The following is a 23,671-nucleotide window of genomic DNA, read 5'->3' on the forward strand; positions in this document are numbered from 1 at the left end:
GAAAAGAAAAGCAGGAAAAATGGAAGAGAAAAGCGTAAAGCCGAAAAGTAAAAGAAAAAAAAAGGCAGATGAAAAAAGAAAACCGGAGAGGTAAGGGTAGCCAAAAACAAAATGAACGTGGAAAAGACGGTTAAAGTAGAGTAGAGTAAAGTAGAAGAAAACCGGAACCTGAACCTGAAGAAGACGAAAAACGAAATGGAAAGGAGAAAACTAGAGACGAAAAAAGGGAAAGGAGAAGTGAAAAACACGAAAACGAGAAAGAAAGTAATAAAAAATGGGAGAAAAACAAACCGAAAATAAAAAAAAATTGACAGGAAGCGAAGGAAAACGGAACAATGAAACAGAAAACACGGGACAGAAAAAGGAAAACAAAAGAAAAACAGGAAAAACGAAAGGAAAGGTAGAACAAAAACCAAGAAAACGCTACAGAAAAGGAAAAAAACGAAACAAAAAGTGAAAAAATGAGACTGGAAATTGTAAAAAAAAACGACGGAACAGAAAGGAGGTAAAATGTGTGAGAGAATAAGACGAAAAATGATAATTCTAATTTCAAGTACCTATATCTTTTTGTCTAATTTCGTGTTCCTGTACACGAAGTTGTAATAGTACAACTTCAAGTCAAATTAGGTCAAAATTTTAGTCTAATTTAATGTCCAATTTTAACTTTAATTACATGTCTGGTTGCTTGTCCGATTCAAGCCCAATTTCAAGTCTAATTTAATTCCAATTTTAGGTTCAATTTTAAGTCAAATTTCAACGCTGGTCCAATTTCTAGTCTAATTTTATGTGTCATTCCAAACCTAATTCCTAGTCCCATTTTAACTCTGATTTAAATCTGATTACAACAAAAAGTGCGGAGTTTCCAAGCAAATCGGACGGTATTTTCTGTGATAAATAATAACAGATTCGCCATCTCAGAATTACATACTCCGTTTTTCAAGGATGAAGCATGCTTTTGAATGGTTGGATGTCCCACCTTTTGTTCATGTTTTGGTCTGAGGCACACCGGAACACGTGCATCACCTTCTCTGCAAAGTTTAGTCACTTTGACAGCTTGGTTTGAACCCAGGTCCTCGGCGTGAGAGGCGTGAATGCTAGCCACTATAACCCCAGGGACTGACCCCCAGTCTCCGATCTTATCTTCAAGTTCAATTGAGGGCCAATTTCATGTCCAGTTCCAAGCCCAATTTCAAATCAAATTTTAAGTTCAATTTCAAGTAAAATTTTGCATCCAATTTATGTGTCTCATTGTCAATTAAACATGTCCCATTTTAGTTCCAATTTAAAGTCGTGTTTAATGTCTCAATTAAAACTCAATTTTAATATTAATTTAATGGCTATTTGATCTACTATTTTCAAGCACAATTTCAATTCCATTTTCAAGCACAATTGAGGTTTAATTTCAAGTCTAATTTCATGTCTAATTCTAAACCTAATTTCAAATGAAATTTCAAATTCAATTTCAAGTCTTATTTCAAGTGCAATTTAATGTCCCATTTTAAGTCCAGTTTCATGTCTAATTTAATATCAATTTCACAAACGTCAAGTCTACTCTAACTTCAATTTCAACTACAATTTTTAGTCAAATTGAGGTCCAATTTTAGGTCCAATTCCATGTCCAATTTGATGTCCTTTCGATTTCAGGACATAACACGTTCAGTTCCAAGCCCGATCTCAAACCAAATTTCAAGTCCGATGGAAGTCATATTAAATGTCCCATTTTATGTCCAATTTCAAGTCTAATTTAATGTCCCAATCGATGCTCTATTGAGCTTCAATTTCAGGCCTAATTCTATGTCCAATTTAATTTAATGTCACAATCGAAGTGCAACGTCAAGTCTATTCTAATTTCAATTTTACCTACAATTTCAAGTCAAATTCAGGTTTAATTTCAAGTCCAGTTTCATGTCCTATTTAATGACCCATTTTATGTCCAGTTTCATGTCTACTTTAATACCAATTTCACCTTCGATTTCAGGTCCTATTTGAAGACCAATTTCGAAAACAATTTCAAGCCCAATTGAGGTCCAATTTCAGTTCCAATTCAAAATTCTATTCAAGACCAATTTCAAGACTAATTTAATGTCAATTTCGCTTCCGTTTTTGAGTCCAATTTTAAGTGTAATGTTACGTCCAAACGTGGTTCAGTTTGTAGTCTAATAACATGTCCCATTCCAAGCCCAGTTTCAAACCAAATTTCAAGTTCAATTCCAAGTCCAATTTGTGTCCCATTTTATGTTTAATATGTCCCATTTTAGGTTTAATTTGAAGCCTTATGTAATGAACCAATCGAAGCTCTATTTAAAATCCAATTTAAATCCTATTTCATCTATCATTTTCAAGTCCAATTTCAATTGCATTTTTCGGCCCAATTGAGGTTCAATTTCAGGTCTAGTTCCATGTCTAATTTCAAATCAAATTTCAAGTCCTATTTCAAGCCCAATTGAATGTCCCAAACAAAATTCAACTCTTCTGTAAGTCTATTCCAATTTCAATTTCACCTGCGATTTCATGTCAAATTTCTAGTGCAATTAAGGTTCAATTTCAGGTCCAATTTCATATTCAATTTAATGTCCCATTTTAAGTCCAGTTTCATGTCAAGTTTAATACTAATTTCACTGTCGATTTTAGGACCATTTTAGGTGTCAGGTCTAATTTCAAATACAGTTTCATGAGTACTTGAGGCACAATTTCTATTCCAATTAAATGTTATATTCAATGCCAATTTCAAGACTAATTCAATTTCAATTTCACTTTCCATTTTGAGTTCAATTTCAAGCATAATGTTACGTCCTATTGAGGTGCAGTTTTTGGTCTAAATTTCAGTTCAATTTCAAGTCTAAAGTTAGGCCAATTTACGTCCCATTTTGTCAAGTCAAGTCTAATTCAATGTCCCAATCGTAGTTCGTTTATTCTAACCTCAATTTTACAATTTGAAGTCAAATTTCAAGTCTAATTTTATGTCCAGTCCAGTTCATCCAGTTTCGTGTCATATTCAAGGCCAATTTTGGGGCAAATTTATACTAATTTCACCACCGATTTGAAATGTAATTTCAAGTGTAATGTTAAGTCCTTTTGAGGTCCAGTTTTTAGTCTTATATCATGTCCAGTTTCAAACCCAATTTCAAACCAATTTTCGAGATTAATTAAGTCCAATTTATTGTCCCATTTAATGTCCCATTTTTAGTCTAATTTCAAGTCTAATTCAATGTCCCAATCGAAGCTTAATTTCTATTTGAAGTGCTATTTCATCTACCATTTTCAAGTCCAATTTCAATTACGTTTTCAAGCACTATCGAGGTCCAATTTCAAGCCCAATTGAGGCTTGTCCTGGATTGAGGATGTCCAATTCTAAACCTAATATCAAATGAAATTCGAAGTTCAATTTCAAGCCCTATTTTTAAGTTCAATTTAATGTCCCAATCGAAGTTCAACGTCAAGTCTATTCTTACTCCAATTTCAACTACAGTTTCTAGTCCAATTGAGGTCCAATTTCAATTCCAATTCAATGTTCTATTCAAGGCCGATTTGAAGTTTGATTTAATTCCAATTTCACTTCCGTTTTCGAGTCCAATTTCCAGTGTAATGTTACATCCTATTGAGGTCCAGGTTCTAGTCTAATATCATGGCCAATTCCAAGCCCAATTTCAAACCAAGTTTTAAGCTTAACTTCAAGTCGAATGTTAGTCAAATTTAATGTTCCATTTTAAGTCCAGTTTCCAGTCAAACTCAATGTGCCAATCGAAGCTCAATTTCAAGTCTAATTTAAGTCCGATTTCATCTACCATTTTCAAGCCCAATTTCAATTGCATTTTTAAGCTCAACTGAAGTCCAATTTCAAACCCAATTGAAGTTCAATTTCAGGTCTAATTCCATGTCTATTTCTAAACCTAATATCAAATTAAATTTCAAGTCCTATTTTAAGTCCAATTTAATGTCCCAATCGAAGTCCCAGTTTAAGTCTATTCTGACTTCAATTTCGTCTATAATTTCAAGCCTAATTGAGGTTCAATCTCAATTCCAATTTCATGTCTAATTTTATGTCCCATTTTAAGTCCAATTTCATTTCCAATTTAATGTTATAAAGCCTTCAACCTTCAATTAGAACTGGAACAAACTTTTGCTCATAATGTGGCGTTCTTGGTGGACGGATTTGGAAGTTCTTGGCGGCCACGTGTCGGAAATTTTGTTAGCTTCACCTAAGTATTTTTGACGTTCCGCAAAACGACTGTATTTTGTAGCTTTTGGAAGCCAAAAGAAGGGAAAAACTTGTGCGCAGTTATTTGGAAAATCCATTATGGTCGGCATCTAGGCTAGTTAATCAGCAGAAATTGCCCAGAAATACCGTATGACGCGTTATCAAACGGTGTAAGTAAACATTGACGACGATTCGGAAGCCTCAAGCTAATCATCGGAGTGGAACTGTCGACCGGAAACTGCGCGGTAATATTTCGAGAATACGACTCCAGGCAGGCCAAACGGCCAAACCGAGCCAAAAAACAGATTAGTGTGGCCAAAATCCGTGCCCGAAAGTTGTACGACCGGGTGCTAACCAAGTTCGATGGGTGTCTTCTGATGGACGATGAAACCTATGCCAAGGCTGACTTCGGGCGAATGCCAGGTCAAAAATTTGACTTAGCAACGGCTCGGAGGGATGCTCCAAGCAAATTTAAATTTTTTTTTTGACGACAAATTTGCACGAAAATTTATGATTTGGCAGGGCATTTCCAGCTGTAGCAGAAAAACGAAAGTTTTCTTTACAAATAAGACAATGACGTCGGAACTGTAGAAAAAAGAGTGTCTCCAAAGACGAATTTTTCTGTATATTTGATCCCAGATTTGGCAAGTTGCCATTACAGCCAAGTCGTTCAAGAATGGTATGCAGAGAAAGGGATCCAGTTTGTTCCGAAAGACCTTAACCCACCCAATTGCCCCCAGTTCCGCTCTATTGAGAAATACTGGGCAATCATGAAGAGGAGACTCAAGGCAAAGGGAAAAGTTGTCAAAGACATCAATCAGATGAAGACCTGGTAGAATAAGATAGCCAAAACGATGGACGAAGAAAGTGTGCGCCGCCTAATGAGCCATATTACAGGAAAAGTTCGAGAATTCCTTCGAAGCCGTGACGAATAATTTTATCCGTAATTTTTCTCAAAAGTACGCAGAAAATGATATATTTGTGTAAAAAAAGATCTTGAATTCAATAATAAATACCTGAAATACACGCAACTGTTTTTGTTCCAATACTATCTGAAGCAAGCTTTATCTACATTTAATGTTCTCTCTGTTTCAAGACCATTATTCCAATTTCATTTCCAATTTAAAGTGTAATGTTACGTCCTATTGAGGTTCAGATGCTAGTCTAATATCATGTCCAATTCGAACCCCGATTTCAAATCAAATCTCAAACTCAATTTTAAGTCCAATGTAAGTCTAATTTAATGTCCCATTTTAAGTCTAATTTCAAGTATAATTTATTTCCAATTTAACCTCCGATCTTAAATACAATTTAGGTCCAATTTAATGTTCTTTTTAAAATACAATTTCATGTCTAATTTAATTCCAACTTCACCTCCAATCCGAAGTCTAGTTAAACGTCTAATTTCAAGTTCCATTTTTCAAAAGCACTCCACCAATATTATGACTCGCATGGCGTACGTGATAACCAGCTTCGATGACCCGTTCGCAAACAGATGTTACAGCAAACTGCTCTTTCCACGGCTTTGGACAATTGAACAATCGAATTACCATTACCAAGCTTGATAATAGGCTTGGCATAGCTGGCCCGTTGCTGCATTGGTTCCGCTCACACCTATCCGATCGCAACCCAAAGGTAAATGTTAAAGAACCGTCCCTCAGGAACCCCACAAGGCAGCCATCTCGGTCCTTTAATATTCCTTGTCTACTTCAATGATGTCAATTTGCAGCTTAAAGGTCTGCGGCTCTTGTTTGCCGACGACCTTAAGTTGTAATCAAAAGTTGGGAATCTGCTGACCGACGCCGCTATTCATTATTGTGTATCAGTGTGCTGCAATCTAGAATATTGTGCTCCTGTCTGACCAAGCAGTTATTTAAGTTTTATTACGCTCCTTTAGAGGTTTACATGTCTAATTTCATAAAACTGGCAATAAAACTCTGAGTTACACTAGAACCTTAACTAGAACCGATTAAGGTTTTCGCTGCTTGACGGCAACCGCCATACTCTAACAAAGCTTTTCGCTTCATTCGTCAAATCACCCAAACAGCTTTATTAACTGGAAAAAATGTAGCTGTGAGCAGATTAGGTAAAGTTTTACTGTCAGACCAACCTGATCGATTTGATTCTCAGTGACCGTAATAAAATATCCGAAAGAATATCTAGCAAATTTTTAGCACTTTCCGTTGTTGTGCAGCACATGCGCATTGAACTTTATCGTGCATATTGGAATGATTAGTGGCTAAAATTAACGCGCCGACAACAACACCAACAACAACAAAATAAATATATTCGATTAGTCAGTCTTAGTTTCGAGCAAAATCATTCTAGTTGCATTCTAACAAGAAAACCGATTAATAATAACTTCTTCTCAGCAACTCACGGTTTGTTTTTAAACACTGTTGTGTGGCAACCAAAAAAAAAAAATGCTGGAAAACAGCAATATGAAAAAACAGCTCCGTATGAAAAAAATGTAATACTGTTAAACTGTAATACTCTTCATAATAGCAGTAAAAAATCTATTTTTTCAGGATGTTACATAAATAATAGTAACATAAAAGGGTTTTGAACACATTTTTTTAAATTTTTGATTCGAAACAAATTACATATTCAAATTCAGCTTTGCGAGGCTTTGAGATCGAAGGCGGTCTACAGAGGTTAATCTTGAGAAAGGAACGACGTGTGGAGTAGTGAGGCTGGGCGCTTGACATTCGACATTATTAGCGTAATTTATTTAGCAAACAACTGCGACGATGCCCTTAACTAATGTTTAAATTTATCTTTATGCTTGTTCACGCCCATAAGATTCAAGTTTCGTCAGGTTTTATCCACTCTTTCCAAGAAGGTGACATCGATTAAATCAACCGAATTGGAATTCGATTCTCTAGTGTTCATAAATTATATGACATGAATTTAATTTTCCAAAACAAAAAATAACTTTCATTGTAAAACGTTGCTCGGTTTAATTCCGAGGAACAACCGTACGTTATCAATTCATCTGAATCGACTATCTTTGCTTTCAACCGAAAATTCAACAGAAGCAGCCGATGCTGCTGTACATAAGACCCGTCTGCAGCAGCAAAGCTTACGTAGTGCACGCCATACCGTAGGTACATAGGAGCTGCACCTCCAGCGGAATGTGTCTGCTGCTGGCTGGCAGCGGTGGCGGCGATGGTGTCTCTACGTGTAGGTACTCGAGCGCACCAGTCGCTGGCAGCCCAAATTCGACCTTCACAGAAGGACGAAATCATTCTAAGGTCATGAACACTGTCGGTCGGTCGGTCGGCCGATCGGGCGAGGACGAACTTTCCTGCTGCTGCCGCCAGGCAGCCGGTGCCTGTCTAAGAAAGTTTAACTTGAGGTTCGAGATTGCTGATGCACACTGACAGCTAGCCAGCCAGCCAGCCAGCGACCTCGACGTCTGCCATGGCGATGGCGCCAGCGCGTGTGATCGAACTGTTGTAATTTCAACCTACACCAATAGTAGTTGCAGTAGGCGAGGGCCAAATGCTGCAAGTAATAATCCTTCGAAATGTATAGCAACCAACCGAGCATACAGCAATCGGGTTGCAGTGTTGCGATTCTATGAAATGGAACAATGGCATGCTACGGTTCCACGTTAAACAGCATAATGAAATAACATTAAATTTGATTGGCAACCTCGATTGCGCGCATAACCACTGTAATGGTTTGAATTGAGTGGTGCGATGCACTAGGATGGATGAAGTGGCGGCGAAGAGGAAGCCACAGCGAAAAAAAAAGTGAAATCAACCACGACCGACCGAGCGCAGCGCATTTCTCGACGACTTCGAGTTCACTTTCAACGGATGAACTGATTTTCGGGCAAATTTGAGCACATCCGCAACGGGCCGAAAAATGATAAAGACGGAAACGCACACGTGTCCGTAATTACCGAACACTAGAGCTGGAGAAAGCCCACGCTTCCTGGATTCGGTTGCTCCCCCCTTCACTTTTCTAATACCTGAACCGAACTCAAACTCGAACCAGCCAGCGTCTGGTTGAAACCAGCCGTAGGCTAAGTTTCACTTTCATTGTAGACACACACAATGGGTCTGTCTGTTGGATGACCAACATTACCAACTAATTGTTGCCTTTATGAAAGTGACTGTGAAGGATTATGCTTTTGATAAAATTACTGCTCATTCGGACCGGACCGTGCCAGAAAGCCAGACCAAGCGTGAAAACAAGTCAATTCGCATGCGATGGCAAACATTGACCCAATCTGGTTTCGTTCTGATTATTCACCGTCTGCGAACTTTTCACACCTCCATGCCGAAAACATCATCTTCTTCTGCAGCAGCAGCGGCGCCCTAACCTAACAAACCATTGCCAAAATGCGCTGAAATGAGGACACGACCACCGTGTTATCAACCGGGTACTCCCTGCGCCCGTCAAAAACCCACCCCGTCTGGTCGCAGGCAATCTTTTAGTCATCGACCTGGATTCCCCGATGGGCTAACTGACTGACTGACAGTGGCGCACTGTTGCCGGGACGGGCGATGTATGAATATGTAGTTTGTTTGTTACCGACCGCGTGCGTCATTTTGCACTAATATAGCCGCCCTGGAGATCCGCCCGCCCCGCCCGGGGCCTACCACCCGGCCGCATCTTGAGCCCCCCCCAGAACGACAGACAGAGCGAGAGAGAGCGGAAAAAACGAAACAATCTTGCGCGACGTTACCCAAACCATCGGTAAATAGCAAGCTCGATGGTTCCGTCTCGAGGAACCGAGGAGAACCGTCGTCGCCGCCGCCGCCGAAGCTGCTGCGGCTCACTGCCACTGTCGATGGCACTACTGTTTTGAGCTGGCCGGATTTCAGACTACGTACCATGCTTGCTTGGCAGACCAGAAGGTGGGAGACAACCGCCGCCGGAGAGCAGCGTATGACCATACTTGACATTGTCTAGGTCATGATAATCGACACGTAAGTTTTCAGCGTTTTTTTTTTCGGTGATTGGTACGCCGGCTGTTCCGAGACGGTGAACGCTCGCCGTGACACCACTCGCTCCCGGGAGGCTATGGCCCCTGTTGGTTGGTTGGCTCTGGCTGTCGCTGCTGCTGCTGCTGTATGATTGATAGGTGTGTATTCCGGTGAGCCAGACTGCTAACCAGACTGACCTTTCACTAGCGGCCAATTATGGGGCCTACCTAACGAACTGACTAACTACATGGACGAAGGTCACAGGAATGCGACTATTATTAGGATTAGCGTCGAAAGTCTCGTGCACCTTGGGGTGGCGAAGGCGACAAACCCTTTGAGAATTTTGAATTTTTATAAGATAAAACAGATTTCGGTGAAGATTTATATTACAATTTGAAGTGGTAGCCTTTAATCACTAAATAGGACAGGCATGGCACTAATGTTAATGATAGGCGCAGCTTTTTGTCCAATAATCAAAACAATAACTTGAACAACAGCTAGTTATTGCATGTTTCAGCTGTTGTTTGGCGGAACCGAAAGTCGACTATGCTGTCCACGGTACATTTACTTAGTCTGCTGTTGTACTATAATGATGTTCGTTCCAGGCGATAAATTACCACAATGGTCGGTCAAGCGATTTCCTGTCAAACAGCCACACTAATGCTCAAAATACTAACGTAGCATTTGGATGGACGTTTCTTTCTCTAAATACGTGAATAATTTTCAACCTTGTATGAAACTTTACCCTTATTGTTATATAGGTACGCAGAAATGAAGGAAAGTTTTATTCAATTCTTAAATCATTGTACAAAATAACTTCAGGAAAATCCATCTGATGTTTATGGTGTGCGATTTTAAAGACATTTCTAACGATATTCTAGCTATAGCTAATGATGCCAGCAACCGATTCAAGCAGTGCACATGTTGTATTAAATCTTTCGAAAAGTTACGCGAGATTTATTAACAAATATTTTCGAGAAAAAATAAATCATAATTTTTAGTAAAAATGGAACGTAAAACAATACTAGTCGGTACAAGTTTTCCCTGCATTGAATTGAATTTACTGGGAAAATAGAAAAAAAACACAAGTGAAATTTAAAAAAATCCTATTTCTCCGACATGAAAATCGATTAGGTACAAGGCGCTTCCATCGCTGGTGAAAGAATGGAGGCGCATGGTAATTTGCTACAATTTAATAGTGATTTTTCACGCTACCTAGCGAAGAAGGTTATAAGTCACAATCGGAAAACACACGTGACGTATCTGTGTAATATTTAGACGTGAATATTTTGATTTACGAATTATTTTATAATGAATATTTGTAGTCATATAAATGTACACCCCTGCACATTTACACAGATCGACTCAAACACAGGTACAGACACAGATATAGACAACATAGACACGGACACAGACACAGACACGACATTTCACGTAAATTAGACCTGAAATCGGAATTCAATTCGTGTTAGAAATGGGATTTCAAATCAGCGCCTAAATTTATTACTTACTTAGAAACATGGATATGGAAATTAGTTTTGAAATTTAGCTTGAAATTAGGTTTGGAATTTTCGTCTTATTCTCTTACACGTTTCATTTCTACTCTGTTTCATTTTTCCTCTTTTTCAGTTCCGTTTTTCCTGTTTTTTTGGGTCTTTCTTCTTCTCTTCTGTATCATTTTTTTATTTATGCTCTCACTTTTCTTCCTTTTCCTTTGTTTCTATCGTTTATTAGGCCATTACAAATTTTTTCAACGTCAACGTAAACAAAATGGCATTTATTGCATCCGAAGTATAGTTTAATTGTTCTGTAAACATGACTGAGATGGATTTTTAAAATAACTATAACTTTTGAGGATTCAAACAGGTACAGTCAATTGACACTTGCTTTTACAGATTTTTTGTTGCACTTTTAAGTAGGAGTTGTTTGACCTTGGGAAATATTAAAGCTCAAATAGTACTATTTTTCACCAAAAAAAGCTCAAAATCTCCGAGACACTAAAAAATAACATATAATAATGCTCCACAGAAACGTTGATTTTAACAAGATAAACAACTTTCTAGAACACTAAGAACACGTAAAAATTGATCAGAATAAGTCAGGGTTTAAAAACTGTTTTAAAGGGTTTGACCACGAATAACGCTTCATAGATAATTTCCATGAAGAGATATAAGTATGGTGTCTTTGATAATTGCATTGGGTTTCACTTGTTGTTTATTTTGTTTTCTTTTTCTTGTTTCGTTTTCGCTGCTTGCCTACAGTTTTTACTTTTCCTGACACGTTTTTTCCGTATCCTTTTTCCTCTATTTGTCTCGTTTTTACTCTTTTTTCTCTGCTTTTCCAATCCCGATTTTCCGCTCGTTTTTCCTTTTTGTTTTGTCATTTGAGTAATTCTCGCTGAAACGGGACCACCACTGACACGAGGTCTTCAAATATTGGAACTTTTGCGCCTAATTGGTTGACAATGGTTAAAAAATAAGAATTACACTTTTAATGCCTCGAAACAGTGGACCCCTCGTTCGCCAAGGGGCCTGACAGTTTAAAAAAAAATTGAATTTTGAGCAAACCTTGACATCTATATCATGTCATAGTTCGTAAATATGCCACGAATCAACTAAAAAATGACCCGGTTCTGTAAAGAAGAAGTACAGGGCTTTCAAATGGAGTAAAATTTGTTTTGGCGGCCATCTTGGATTTGGTCGCCATATTGGATTTTATCCAAAAGCCGACGTTTTCATCGTGATGCCCCCAACCGATTTTCATTTTAAAACCACCATCGGAAAGCTGAGAAAAAATTCTATCAGAAACATTTATCAAATTAGATGAGTAGTGGTGTTAAATAAACAAAACAGTTAATTATCTGTATCAAGGTTTACAACTCTCATATGTTGGAATATCTGATGAAATTGATTGGAATTGATTGTTTTATTTAGTTAATGCCATTGAATACCTAATTTTATACATATTTCTTCTAGATTTTTTTCTCAGCTTTCCAATGGTGGTCTTAAAATGAAAATCGGTTGGGAGGCTCATGGTGAAAATGGCGATTTTTTGAGAAAATCCGATATGGCGGCCAAATCCAAGATGGCCGCCAAAATTTTTTTACTCCACTTGAAAGCCCTGTTCTTCTTCTTTACAGAATCGGTCAATTGTTTCACTGTTTCATTGAAAATTGACAAGTATTACATGATCTAAAGGTTTGCTAAAAATTCAACTTTTTTTTTAAACTGTTAGGCCCCTTGGTGAACAATGGGTCCACTGCTTCGAGGTATCAAAAGTGTAATTCTCAACTTTTACCCATTTTCAACCAATTAAGACCTCGTGTCAGTAGTGGCCCCGTTTCAGCGAGAATTACTCATTTTCGGTCTTCAGTCTGTTTTTGCTGTAGTCTCCACTCGTTTGTTTTGTTATTTTCTTTCCCATTTTCCGTCATTTTACTTCTCTTTTTTCTTTTTCGTTTTCAGTTTTCGTCTTTTTCTAACTCCTTTCTCATTTTTCGTCTTCGCCTGTTCCGTTTTTTCCCTTTTAAATGCTCCATTTTCCTCCATTTTCTGTCACGTTTATTCTAATTTTGGCTCCCTTTTTTCCCTTTGCGGTTTTCTTTTTTAGACTTCTTTTTTACTAACTTTTTCTTTTTCTGTTTTCCAATTTTCTTTCCCTGTCTCGTTTATGCATTTTTCTTGTCACGTTTTCCACTCTTTCTGCTACGTTTTCTCTTTTTCTGTCTCATCTTTCCTCTATTTGTCTCGTTTTCCCGATTTTCTGTCGTTTTGTCTATTTCTACTCGTTTTGTTTGTTATTTCCTTCCCCGTTTTCCGTCTTTTTACTTCCCTTTTTTTTGACGTTTCAAGTTTTCATCTTTTTCTAACTCCGTTTTTATTTGTCGTCTTCATATGTCCCGTTTCTCCTCTTTTAGATGCTCCGTTTTTCCTTTTTTCTGTCACGATTATTTTGATTTTGGTTCCCTTTTTTCCTTTGCTTTCCAGTATTTCTTTTATCCCCGTTCTACCGTTTACCTTATTCGTTGATTCTTTGTAAAATTACTGTTTTCTGTTATGTTTTTTTCTGCCCCATTTTACTGCTTTAAGTCCCATCTTTCTCCCTTAGTATCCCGTTTGATTTTCCGTTTTCCTCGTTTCCTCCGTGGAATTTCTTCTTCTCTTTTGGTTTTACCTGTATCATGTTTTCCTATTTTCTTTTCTTGTCTCGTTTTTGCCCTTTTTCGCTCCTGTGTTCTGACTTTTTCTGTACTGTTTTTCATTTTTCTATACCGTCTTTTCTCTTTTTGCCTTGTTTGTCCTCTCTCTCTCCCCGTTTTTTGTCATTTTCAGTCTCCTGTTCTGAATGTTTCGTCCTTTTCCCTATTTTTTCATCTTCGTCTGTTCCGTTCTTCCTCTTAGCATGTCCTCCTTTTCTGTCACGTCTTCCGTTTTCATTTATTCTCTTAATTTTTATTGTTTTTCTCTCTTTGTTCTCATTTTGCTTCTGTTCTCTTCCTTTTTTTGTCCGATCTCCTGTTTTTTTTGCCTTTTTCTTTTTTCTTCCAATTAATTAAGAACCTAGCTTCTGATAATTAGATGTTTCAATTAGTTAATGCAAATGCACGTCTAATTTCTTACATACATTTCATAGCATTTTTTCTTAGCTTTGCAATGGTGATCTTAACAAGAAAATCGGTTCGGGGGCTTATGGGGAAAGCGCCGATTTCTTGATAAAATCCAATATGGCGACTAAATTCAAGAAAACCGCCAAAAAAAAAATTTAAATTTCCGTAGTTTCACGAGCCTATGGGGTAGAACGGAGCAAGTGGATTTATTAAATCAGTGCTTCATCTTAAAGCTTAAGTCGAGTACTATAAACTGGTAAGGGTTGCGCTTGTCCCCAACTACCCAAATGAGAGTACGGCAAGCATACGTTTTATGTGTTTCGCGTTCACTAAAGGCTCGATACACGTCCAATTTTTTTGTATTATTAGATAGACACATGGTTTCTTCGGCAAAGTTATGGAAAATATACAGCCAAACAACTTTGCTAAAGAAATGACATTTCTATCTCTATCGAGTGCAGAGCTATAGGGCATTTTCCTTGGAAATTCTGTAAAAAATAGTTTTTCACATTTAGCTTAAGTTGGTTGCATTTTACAGAAATGTATGGTTCTAGGAGATTACTGAAGGACTCAAAATACACGTTTTTGCAGAAGATTGCAACTCTCTAGGAGCTTTCCTTACAAAGTTATCGCTCTTGGCTTGTGAAGTTAAGGTAAAATAAAGCTTAAATATGTGATAACTTTGTAAAGAAAGGTCCTAGAGATTTGTAACCTTCTGCAAAAACATGTGTTTTGGGTCTTTTAATAATCGCCTAGAACCATAAACTCTTGTAAAATGCAACCAACATACGCTAAGTATGAAAAACTTATTTTTAAAGAATTTCCAGAGAAAATGCTCTATAGCTCTGCACTCGATAGAGATAGAAATGTCATTTCTTTAGCACCCCTCCTCTCCTAAAGGGGGTAACTTCACATAAGTGCGTAAATAAAAATCCTTAAAACGCATTTTTTTCCCCGAATAAAAAAACTCTGTTTTTTTTTCGCGCCCCCCTTCAGTTGCCCAACATCGGAAGGGCAAAAACTTTATATAATATTTGCACTGGCCTAATGCACCATTTTCATCCAATCAAGTACAAAATTTCCAATAGTTTAGAACCTCGTGTTAGTAGTGGCCCCATTTCAACGAGAATTATTCATACAACTAATTTGGTTTTAGTTGGTCTTAAAACGGGATTTTAAATCGGACTAGAAGTAGAACTAGACAACTTTTAAAATTGGACATGAAATCGAACTTGAAAATGTGCTTGAAATTGAATTTATAATCAAAGTTGAAATTGTACTTGGAACTAGTCTTGGCAATGGACATTGCAAACCGCGGACTTCTGGTTTACAGAGATTATTTTGTTCTATATTGACAAGGTGCCAGACTGGGCACGCCAATCTGCAGATCTACTTAACAGTCATCATGAATAAAACAGTTATGGAAGAAACATCTTACCAAGTTTTGCTGCAACACACGGTCCATAGCCCATAGGTACTGCAGGCTACGGCCTTCCAAGTCAACTGTGCTTAGCGATTATTTCAAGAAACTCAGATGTTTCTAACAATCTAATTTGCAGTTCAATCAGTCGCTCTAATTTTGTAACACTTCAGAATGAACAGAAGTATTGTGTTCTTGTTTCAATACAAAGCTTTACCTTCTGACGAATCCAACTTGCACAACTTTAATAATTTTCTTCCAGAAAACTTCCATAGTTTGATAATACACAATGAAAAGGCGAAGAAAAACTTAATGCGTGACTTTTTGGTGGGTCCACTAGCGGTCGCAGTTTGCTTCGATCGTGACTAACAAGATTATCGAAAACAGACGAAATTGTTCACTGCTAGTAAACAAAGCAATACCATCAAGGAATGGAATGTTTTGTATTATGTTAGGTGATGGCTTATCTTTCTATATTTAACCAATTTGAATTTATTTTTTCTTTCTGATTTTTGCCACTAGATAATGATATCAAAATGCATGGAATGTAAGCAAATGCAGTTCAATCGCAAAAAAAGTCATAAAATCAAACCAGGTGAAAGTTTTGAACTGTTTGACGAACCCTTACATTGTTTATTTTATTTTCATGAGGCATCTGGTAAAAATCTCATTATGGTATTTGCTATATTATCCTTGAAATAACCGATCTCGAAGCTAATCTCCAGCTTCTTCCCGATCAATGAAGTAGTTAAATAAATAGAATGTCTCTCGTATTTCCGGCAGGGTTGACCTTTTCGAAAATCGAAAATCGATCTGTACTGGCCTCCGGACGACGACGATCGGTAGACCGGCGGTGGACGGACGGACAGACGGTGGTCCAGAAATAGACCACCGCACCGTGCTGTGCGGTGCAGCACATTCCGGTTTCGATCCCGCTTCTTCTTGTCGAATTGCGATTGGACATTTCGGCTTGTGAGCTGCAATCGAATCGAAAAACTAGCTTCGTTCCACCACCACCACCACGTTCCGTCCACACCACGCGGTTCGGTTGGATTCAGCTGTTTTGTCTGGCATTCCGTGCAGACTCAGCGGACTGACGACGATGCCTCAACCGAGACAGCGTTGAGGCGAACGGGTTGTTGCTGCGGGTTGTACCTACATATATAGACAAAAGCTGCCGTACATAATGTTAAACTTGCTGGTTGCTTTTTTTGTTTGTTGGTTTTTCGTACTTGCAAAATCCCCCCCGTAATGTATAGTGTATACATGGATGGATGGATGCATGGATCCGAGCGGTGTATGTGGCCAAAATTCCCCCGAAATGGAAACCGAGTCACATCGAGCGAGACCAATAATAATGCACACACTGCCACTGGTTGGAAGGTCGTCTGAAGGTGAGGGTTTTTTTTTCGGGGATACTCTGACGAATTGAACAGTGAACAACGGGAGAAGAAGTGCAAATCGTAAAAACAGCAGTACACATTAAAAGTGAATGCTTTGCCGGGGCTGCAAATCCTTATAAGTGCTATCATCTTCTTCTTGGAAAAGTGCAATTTTGACGGAAAAAAAAGCTTCGGTGAAGTTTTGCAGATAAGTTTCGCTCTGTCTGGCCGGGTTAGGCTAAGGTGGATTGATGGCGACGCCGAACGAACCATCGACTTCATCAAGGAGCATGCCAGGCGCTTATGTGTCTCGCTTAACTAGGTCATACATTAGTTGTGAGTGGATCTTGGCATAATAAAATAGCTTAGAGCTAATTTTCGCTTCTAAAATAGGACAAGTGTTTGTTGAAACATGCCAAAATTGAGCCACTTGGGACCACTTTACTGATCTGCTTCAAAGACAACGAGGACTGACGGCCGAAACGGCCGGCCCGGCGAGAAGCGAGAAGCATTTTTGGCACCGTCCCAATACACGCGCGGCCGAAATATTTACCCAATGCAACCTGTGCAAGAAGCAAGAAAAAAAAGCAACTTGTGAAGCGGTTGCAAGTATCCTCTCTATTCATGGACGACGACGAAAAAGCACCTGTACGTACCGGGTAGCGAGCGAGCGGTCAAATTGATTTCGCAAACGTTAATAGTGGCGCATCCATCAAGGCGATCCCCTTTTATACGGTGACCCAAATTGACGCATTTCATGTGGGCCTAAAAAAACAGTGTTCTGTAAAGTAATTTCTTTCCTGGAGCGCACAAACAATGGCTGTCAATTCTGTCAGTTCTGTCAACCCTGCCAAATTCACGCTGCTGCGTACCACATTTCCGCCTGTCAGCTGATTGACAGACGTTTCAATGTGCAAATTTGCCCTGTCGATCGGCAACAACCACTTGACGGACGGTCGCCATATGCGTTTCGTAGCAACCAGTACCTTTAAGCGCGATAAACAGACGCACGCACACATAGACTCGCACACAGCTCGCAGTTTTATTTCGCATAATCATTCATTTTCAGTTCCATTGCATCCGCACCTCATCATCGTTAAACCATCGAATCCATCATCGAAATTCTACGTACAAGTGCTGGCTGGCAGATGCCGGCCGTGCCGGATAGATCGCAAGCATTTTGCGAAACCGGTCCTTGCCTCGCACTTTGCTCTGCTGCACACGGAGAGGGCCGCCGTGCGCCTGTTTGTGTGTTTGTGTTTCCTGTGCGATCAACCACCAACCACCCGAACCGGGCGGGTGTGCAAAAACTGCAGTTACCCAAGGTCAGGGATAACGATTTTTTTTGGGTGCCGAACGAACGACCGGGCGAGCGAATGAGCGAGTGAGCGAGAGTGAATTTGCGATGCGCGGAAAAGATGAGGGGGGCCAGCGCAGCGCAGCGCAGCATTTCGTGCGCGCACCCACCACAGGCAGAGCACAGCACAGAGCAGAGCAGAGATGAGCCACTGTTGATTAGGACCGACGGACGACGACGACGATGATGATGATGACGATGCGACGACGACGACGACGACGACGGTGACGACTGGGGCGGAAACGCGCTCCGTCGTCGCCGTCGTTGTCGGTTTTTGCAAGGTGGGTCCACTGTATTTTGGGTGTCTAGACAGACAGCTTCGAGTAATGATGAGTAATTGTCGGTTTCGGGGAGGTTTTAGTTCATATGCTAAACAGGAGGCGCGGCTGAGCGGCCGGCGCAAGGTGGCAGCGTTTTTGCGTGGAGAGATAAATGCCGTCTGGCCCGGCTGGATTCGTCATTTTTGACGAGTTCTTTTGGTTAATTTTGAGAACCGTCACCGGGAATAACCGAAGTGTAAATTTTAATATTTAAATGTAACCCCATATTCAAGTTCCTACAATTAATTTGACGAATGACATTTTTTTCCTGACCAGAAAACCCCCCTTTGAAGCCGATAAACTGACACCGGTTACGTACCCATTTTGTTGCGTGAGTGAGAATGGCACGTCGATGCTGTGTGATTGTCGCCGCCGGTCGCCGGCCATGTCAGCGAGCCGGGCAAAGTCCGTGTCCTTTTCCTGATCCGCCAGACGGGGCGAGCGGCGTGATTCCAGCAGGCGAACCTCGTCCAATCGTTTGGTCAGTTCGATGGGGGCCTGAAAATAGTGAAAACGGAGAAAAAAAGAAAAGAGTTAGCAATCAGATAACGCGACTAGAGCCGTCAGGCCGTGTATAAGTAGGCTGTGAGTCATTTGTCGGTCTGTCGGTACGTCGGTCTCCTTATTGCCGCATTGCCTAACGCAAAATGGTTCAGAAACAATTTTATGAATGACTGACTGAAAAAGTGGTTCACCGATTTTTCTCCCAGCTAGTATACCTATTGGTGATGATGGCCCAATAAAAACGGCAATCGTATTGCTGCTCGGTTGCACCCGCTCTTACGGCGCGGGTGACGTAGTGCGAGTGCGAAAATAAATGCATAAAAATAGTCTATACGGTCGAAGGAATGTGATGTAATTTCGGTGCATCGCGGAGTTCAAAAAATTTCTTTTAGCTTGTGGTAGTTGCTACCCACCACCCACCAAGCCGTGGCCATATTTGGCAAAAAGTTTCGTTCGCGAGGTTCCGTGATGAGAATCATTTACTCGAAATGTTTCAAAGCCGGTGGCAACCGGCGAAGGTCCTACCATAATCACCTCCATCACGAGCCAATATGTAGCAATTAACGTCGCATAGAAACGACAAACATCGCATGCTAAGGATTTCCTACCCCGCCTCCTATGTCAATCAATATGTACGGGGCGTTTTAGAGCGGCGGCTGTGCCGCCGTGGACCAACACACGTTCGTTTTGATCTTTTAATTAAACGACGACGGACGACGGCCGACATTCAGCCGGATCTCCTCTGTGCTGTGAGTAGAGAATGCAATTAATACCCATAATGAGCCGTGTAAGGCCATAACCCCATAGCAGCACCATAAGCGGGTTGTCGCGCGTTCGCGAGAAACAACAAAAAGAGATCGCGGAGATCATTTCTTGAAAATGGGCTGCAAATGCAGCCCCAAATAGGGCCACCGGGGTCGATTGAACTTAGCCTGCATGAATTGCCCGTGTGAGCTCACCTGTCGGCTGTTGGCGTGAGGACGGCTCATTAAGGGGTTGCAGTAATTAACTTGGGACGGGATTTTTCCTATCCAACAGCCATAATCGATTGCGGTGACGTGGCTAAACTGTTTTGCTCAGACTGCCGGATGTTTGTTCCTTTGTGCAGCGGTCCGCCTGCTTTAGAATGTAGTCGCCTGACGTTAGTGAGGTGAGGAAAGAAAGACGGAATTGCAGGATCGAGCAGTTGACGGACACGTTTGTGTCCGTCATTGTTCAGTGCAGTTCAGATGACGATTCGAAGGAAAAGCGGAATGTTTGATGAGATCATGATCAGCCGATCATGGGAAATACAGCTGCGATCGGAGAGCCAGCTGGTTGTTGCCGGTGGAGCGCCCAACGAGACAACACATGGAAATGTCACATTTCATTTCCTCTGTTTTTTTTATCTTATATTGTCGCTACTTTACCATAAGACGTAGTCCTACGTCGAAATTGTTCTACGATGCTTGGTGACGAATTATGAGTTTTGAAATTCATGCAAATCGAAACGGAATTGCTGGTCAATAGGCTCTATCTGCACTACCTTGAAGTAGTGTACAGTCTGACGACGGAGTCTCGTCGGATGATCGTTTCCGTAACAAGTTCGGGGTGCCAAGCCATGACTGTTTCGACAGTACTACATGTTTTCAGGGAGCACTCAACAGAATAATTAGGGCAGCGACCATCAACCAACCAACCAACAGTGTGCTGAAAGTATGGCCAGCCTCTCTACCGCTTAGGATTTGATTTCAATTTTCCTGGAACGTCGCACATGGGTGGGATCTGGGAACGTAAGGTGCAATCGATAAAGGAAGGTGGACCAACGGAACTTGATAAGGCAATGCGGAATGATTGCCAACGATCCCATAAGCCACTAAAAGAGGGCAACTATGGTCGACTGCGACGATAAAAGTTCGGAAGAGCTGGAAGCGAGGCATCGTGGACGCTGTAATCACGTAAGAACTACAGAGTGTAAAGTTCAAAGACGGGGTGTGGTTTATTTAGCGGTGTTGGACATTCAGTAAATCCGTATTGCCATTTAATTTTTTAACCCAAAAATCGGGTGAACTTATTTTTGTACCATTTTTGCGTTTTTATACCATTACTGTGTCATTTATGTGTCATTTTTGTGTTGAATTTGTGCCGTTTTTGGGATTGTTTTTGTCTGTCAATTTGATTTTTTATCTGTTATTGTTGTATTAATTCATTGTATCATTTTGTGTCATCTTTGTGTATTTTTTGAATAAATTTTCTGTCATTTTTTAACTATTTATACCTCCTTTTCGTTTTATTGTATGTATATGCCATTTATTTGTCATTTTTATATTAGTTCTATGTTTTACTGTAACATTTTTTGTTCCTTTGAGCTTCCTTTGAAATTGTGCGTTTCTAAATTTGGCTCGTCAAAGTTCTAAAGAAATTTCACCTTTCAAGCTTCTGTTTTTCAGAATGCTGACTGTCGATATTCTACGTTTTAATATTCTAACATTTTAGAGGTGTCTATCGAGATTCTAGGTTTAAAAATACTGTCTTTCGAAAGAATAACCTTCCAAATTGTTGCCGCCCCTTTTCAGCCTTTCGGGATTAGACGAATTTCATAATTCATTTTTCGCGATTCTGCTTTTTGATGTTCTGCCTTTCCAGATTTTTGCTCTCAAAACTGCGCCTGCGAAGATTCGGCCAATTTGGATCAAGATTCTACCTTTGGAATTAATGCCTTTTAAGAATCGATCTGTATGCAGAGTTATGGAGACTCTGCCTTTCAAAATTCTGTCTACCTTAGTTCAAGTGACTCCGTTTTTCAGTTATTTTCCCTCTTGAAATTCTCCGTTTAGAGTGTCTGCCCTTCAAAACTGTCTGTAACTGCCCAAGTAACGATTTGGGTTTTATTACACTCTTATGATGGCATTTAAGACCAAAATTGGTTATGAAAACCGCCATAAAAGTACAATAAAACTCACATTGTTGCTTGGGTGGAGACTCTGTCTCTGTCACGATTCGGGCTTTGCAGACTCTATCTTCCAAAATGCAGCCATTCGAGATTATGCCTTTGAAGATTTAACCTTTCAAAATTCCACTTTTCAACATTCTATTGCTTGAGTTTGCTTTTTGTCTTTCGAAATGCTGCCTATGGAATGGATGCCTTTTAAGGTTCTGTCTTTCGAGACTCTCTAGATCTCTAGGCTGTCGAGAGTCTTCTCTAATCTGCTTTTTAAGACTCTACATTTCGGGATTGAATTTTTGAGAACCCTGCCTGAATTCCATCTTTCGGAACTCAACCTCTCGTCACTTCGCGCCTTACCCTGTCCTAAGCCCTCTTAGGGCTACCCTTTCCTTCATCTATGCTGTAAAGATTACCGTTTTAAATAAATAATGGATTCTGCCTTTTGAGATTCTACCATTCAAAGTTTTAAAACTTTTCAAGATTCCGTCTTTCAAAATTTGGCCTTCCAAGATTCGGTCATTTGAGACAGTCGCTTTTCAAAATAATGCGATTCGAAATTCCGGTTTTCCTAAATTCTGCCTTCGAAATTGACGCCTTTTGAAATTCGGTCTGTCGAAACTCTGGGAATTGGAGATTCTGCCTACCGAGATTCGGTCTGTCGGGGTTCTGCTTTTCAGTTATTCTGCTTCATTTCAAAGGCCCCTTGTCTTTCGTGGTTTTGGTTTTGCCGACTCTGTCGGCCATTCGAAATGCTATCGTTCAAGATTCTGCGTTTAGGGCAGAACGCGTTCAAAGATTTTGCCCTTCAAAAATCGGCCTTCGTAGATTCGGCCGCTTGACGTAGTGCCTTTTGAGATGGTGTCTTTCGATAGGATTAAAATGAAGCCTTTTAAAATTCTTCCTTTCAGAATTCTGCTTTAACAGGCCTTCCTTTTAAGACATTATTCCAGGATTACTCTACTTTGTGAGGTTATGTTTGCCCTAATTCTGCCTTTTGAGATTCTTCCCAATTATACTACTAGGTATGATCTAATTTTACACTTTTTTCTTCCACTCCTTGTACTACTCTAAGGAAGTACGGATACTATTCACACCTTTAATGTCAATAATTTGCTCTGCCATTTTCCTCCTATATTATAAAGATTACCACAAAAAATTGAGATTCTGTCTTCCGACTTGTTCTGCCTGTTGGCAATTTTGGCCTTTGGTTTATTCTGTCACTTATATATTCTGCCTTTTGAATATTGTGCCTTTTAAGATTTTATCTTTTTAGATGGTATTTTTTCTTTCTAGATTCTGCCTTCCAAAAATCTGCTAGCTGGTGGTGGTTTGGAGACAATACCTTTCTACTTATCGGAAGTCTATTATCGACTGTTTATCAAATAAAATACCTTATCTACTTATCGAGAGTCTACTGTAAGAGATTGTGCTTTTCAGAATTCTATGCACAGTGGTCCAAAAGGCTGAAAAACGGAGCTTTTATCCTAACGTTTTTTGCTTTCATTTTAGCAATATAGTGACTTCGGAACTGTTGTTCGTAGGAACACCCCCCTCACTCTCAGATTAGTGGATCAAAACTTAGTCATGGCTCTGTCTAGAACAAAAAATAATAATGAAATAATAAAAAAAACTATTAAAACTTTTGCTTTTAGTACTCTAATAAGTGTGGGTGAGGACAAGGATCACCTATACAAGTTTATAATACTTGATCTAACTGTGAGGGAGCTCATAACACTGATTTCATGTCTCCACTTGCCCCATTCTGCCCTATTGGCTCGTGAAGTTAAGGAAAATAAAGCTTAAATAAGCGATCCCTTCGTAAGGAAAGGTCATAGAGACTTACGGCCTTCTGCAAAAACATGTATTTTGAATGTTTGAATAATTACCAAGAATAATGTGTTCTTGTACAATGCAACCAACAAAAGCTATGCACGAAAAACTAATATTTAAAGAACACTCTAAGAAAATGCTCTATTACTCTGCACCCCATAGGGATAGAAAAGTTTTTTTTTTAGTAA

At 39.7% G+C, this 23,671-nt stretch overlaps 1 protein-coding gene across 1 annotated transcript in view; it reads right to left on the reverse strand.

Moving 5' to 3' along the window:
* The window catches only part of LOC128743191 (zinc finger protein 395-like), a 213,591-nt gene that overhangs the window by 83,204 nt on the left and 106,716 nt on the right, over positions 1-23,671 (reverse strand). The window contains exon 2 of the mRNA XM_053839719.1: positions 18,543-18,721. Coding sequence (XP_053695694.1) covers positions 18,543-18,721 — 179 coding nt within the window. The remainder of the gene's footprint in view (positions 1-18,542; positions 18,722-23,671) is intronic.

The sequence above is a fragment of the Sabethes cyaneus genome, chromosome 3 (assembly GCF_943734655.1).
Source record: "Sabethes cyaneus chromosome 3, idSabCyanKW18_F2, whole genome shotgun sequence".
In the NCBI taxonomy this organism is placed as follows: domain Eukaryota; kingdom Metazoa; phylum Arthropoda; class Insecta; order Diptera; family Culicidae; genus Sabethes; species Sabethes cyaneus.